Source organism: Pinus tabuliformis, chromosome 9 (assembly GCF_031772625.1).
Source record: "Pinus tabuliformis cultivar Carrire ecotype Pingquan chromosome 9, CPIR1, whole genome shotgun sequence".
In the NCBI taxonomy this organism is placed as follows: Eukaryota; Viridiplantae; Streptophyta; class Pinopsida; order Pinales; family Pinaceae; genus Pinus; species Pinus tabuliformis.
The window spans coordinates 868,750,077-868,753,249 of record NC_142307.1 but is presented as its reverse complement, the minus strand read 5'-3'; the positions used below and the strand labels follow the sequence as shown (position 1 = coordinate 868,753,249).

The 3,173-nt window shown below is 38.5% G+C and overlaps 1 protein-coding gene across 1 annotated transcript; it reads right to left on the bottom strand.

Moving 5' to 3' along the window:
* Positions 1–310: 310 nt before the first annotated feature.
* On the bottom strand, positions 311–2,332 carry LOC149151541 (disease resistance protein UNI-like). Its single transcript, XM_089443190.1, has one exon. The coding sequence runs from the start codon at positions 2,330–2,332 to the stop codon at positions 311–313; it is 2,022 nt and encodes a 673-aa protein (XP_089299316.1).
* Between the last annotated feature and the right edge of the window lie 841 nt (positions 2,333–3,173).

Here is a 3,173-nt window from a genome sequence, read left to right as displayed (position 1 = left end):
TATTTTCTATATATATAAAATTCAACTAAACATAATATTACATGGCATCAAGTTCAACACGCTGTTTTGGAAAGCTGTAATAATAATCAGAGCAACTGGGACACAACAATAGCCATGGCAAAAAAGTGAGAAACTCTGACAAACTTGTAACAATGAAATGTTTCACAAGGTTAAATTGGAAGTTGCCTTCAGACTGTTCAAGTTGCAGAGAGTATTTAGCACCTCAAAGGTGGAGAGAACCAAAATCACAGCAGTGAGGTAGTGAACTCACTACACTGCCACTCGTTGTTTACAGGATTAATCCTCCACTCTATACATTAATCAAATCCACTTCAATTCTGGCAGAGCTAAACCTTGTAAAGCTGCAGTCACCATTAGAGAGCCTTGAAAGCTCATCTGGAATTTCGGATAAACTGTCACAGGAATCTAGATAGAGGTGCTTCAGATTTACAAGCCCTCCTATCTCACTTGGCAATGATTTTAGCTTTGTACATACTGAAAGATCCAAAACCTGAAGCCCAGAGAGATTACTGATAGCTTCAGGTACATGTTCTATTTCGGTCGAACTCAAATTGAGAAACTCCAGTTCTTTGAGTTGCCACAATGACCTTGGCAGCAATTTTATTGGACTTTTTGACAGATCAAGAACCCTAAGAAAGGCCAGGTTTTGAAGAAAGGCCTCTGAAACATGTTCCAATTTCACACTTTCAGTCAGGATTAGACTCACCAGTCTTGGGCATCTCAGTTCCCTCGGCATACTTGTAATTTTATTGCGAAAAACTGAGATTCTTTTGCAATATTCGTGAGCATCCATGTAGGGGAACTCTTGAAGCATTTGACCAGCTTTAAAGACACAGTTCTCCTCTTTTTCTCCGATGTAGATTGCCATTTCATGGAGAACATTGTTAACTGTAACTCTGGAAAAATTCTGTTTTCCTGACTGCAACAGGCGGTCTTCATGAGAGTCCCAGTGTGGCTCGAACAGGTAACGATCTACTAGAAATTGTACATAAATTCTCCCTCTGTCCATGCTAACAAGCCCTTCGGAGGTCCACATACCCACCAGGTTGTCCACCTCAATTATTTCATCTTTAGGAAACAGGGCACAATACAGAAAACAATTTCTCAGGCCAACATTGGGTAAACTATCATAGCTCCATCTCAATTGCTGATACAGATCTGGATCTAAACGAGGATGAGTAGTGGGAAAATTGGGAATTGTTTTCATATGAGATAAAAGAAGCTTCCATTCATCTACATCAGTTTTGCCAATCATGGATGCTGCTACTACATTTATGGCCAGAGGCAAACCCTTACACTCTGCAGCAACTTGCCTCGCAGTATGTTCATCTGTGTCATGCGGAACAAGCACGCCTTTAAACGCCACTCTGCAAAACAGCTCCCATCCTTCCTCGGAGGATAGGGGTTGTACTCTCATTGCCTCATCTGCATTCAATTCTACAATCAGATCTCTGTTCCGAGTAGAGAATACTACTTTACTGCCATTGTAATCGTTCCCCTCGCCGAATTCCATGCCCAAATCTTTCAGATTCACTGCACTCCACACATCGTCCAAAATCAAAAGGAATCTCTTCTTCTTGAAATATGCAGACAGCTCCATCTTGCGCTTATTGACATCAGAATTGCTTGGGAGGCCTAATTTGATTCTCTGAGCAATACAGCTCTGCAAGTCCAGAATTGTATAGGATTGAGAAACGGTGACCCAGATGAGATCATGGAAGAAGCCACTAACCTTGCGGGATTCGTACACGGTTCTGAGCAACGCTGTTTTCCCAATACCACCCAGCCCATACACTCCAATCAGGCGAACATCGGGAGATTCTGTAAGCCACCTCTGCAGCTGAAGTTGGGCAGATATAATCCCTGATCCAAAAAGCCCATATTCTTGAAGTTCCTCAGTCTGTGGAGCATTGGCAGATAGTAAAAAGCTGGATTGGAGCTCTTGAAAAAGCTCATCAAACTCTGTCTTCCAATCTCTGATTCCTCTAGACAGTTTGGGGTTGCAGAAGAGCCAACCAAAGCACTTCTGTTTCTGTCTTCGGGAACGTTCCATCAGATTTCTCCCATTTTCAAGGACACCCTGCATCCTTTCCAAACAATTTCTCACAGTATCTGGGGTTCCTTTACGCTGATCTTCGAATTCATTTTTAATATCAAATAAGAGGTCCTTCGCACGACTTAACCGATTTTCCAGAAGAAGTCGGTTTTCATCCATGTAAATTACAATATCTATCTGCCTGATGAGAGGAGCAATGATAACGCTGCTTCTCTTTACCGCGCTTGCTGCTCTTCTAACAATATCGGTAGCCATAACTTAATTTGCAGCAGAGAAATTGGAAAGCACAATATAAATATGAATGCTAATGAAAAAGTCTATTGGTATTGTGGAGTACAGTGAGTAAATGGGTGTACGGTTAAGGTATTTCTTGCAAAATTATCATTAATATTAATTCAAAACAAATTAAGTCTGATTCAGAGACTTGAGTTAGCCAATCTAAAAACAAATATTGCTCAGAAAAAAATGCAATCATTTCGGGGAAAGAGGACTCTGAGGAGGAATGATGAATGATTACCATATATATGGGGAGAAATAACGCTGTTGCAAATATGGTTATCTTGATTCCCTGCCTGATACCTACGTCTGTGACAGAAATGGCTTGGCTAAGAAAGCAAAAGCAACCGAATAAAGAGGGAGATTAATAATTCCAATAAACGTCAAAAGAAGAAAGAAGAACAGTTACTGTAAATGTCAAAAGAAAAAGAGAAATCGTTCGTCATTAAAAGAAAAAGAGAAATATTTGAATGCAAAAGATAAATACAAAGAGAAGAAAATAGGCAAAGCAAAATACAAAGAGAAGAAAAGAATCAGCTTCCAGTCAAACAGTTATTTTTCAAAATGGAAGTAACAGATAATTCCAAACGTGCAGACAAGTAAATACTCTAATTTGTGCATGAAAGTTGTAGTATTTTTTTAGGAGTCAGATATTACATAAGCATACTTTTGTTAGGTACAAATATCATAAATAACTTATTTAGTATTAAATTAAAATAATTTTTTTCTTTAAAGCACAATTAAATTTAAGTTTTTATTTGTATTTATTGGTTTTATTTGTGTTTATTATGGATAAATATATAATAATACAAATAATAGT

What these genes read in the sequence shown, in the direction of transcription:
- LOC149151541 (XM_089443190.1), bottom strand. Translation starts at nt 2,332, where the DNA reads ATGGCTACCGATATTGTTAGAAGAGCAGCAAGCGCGGTAAAGAGAAGC.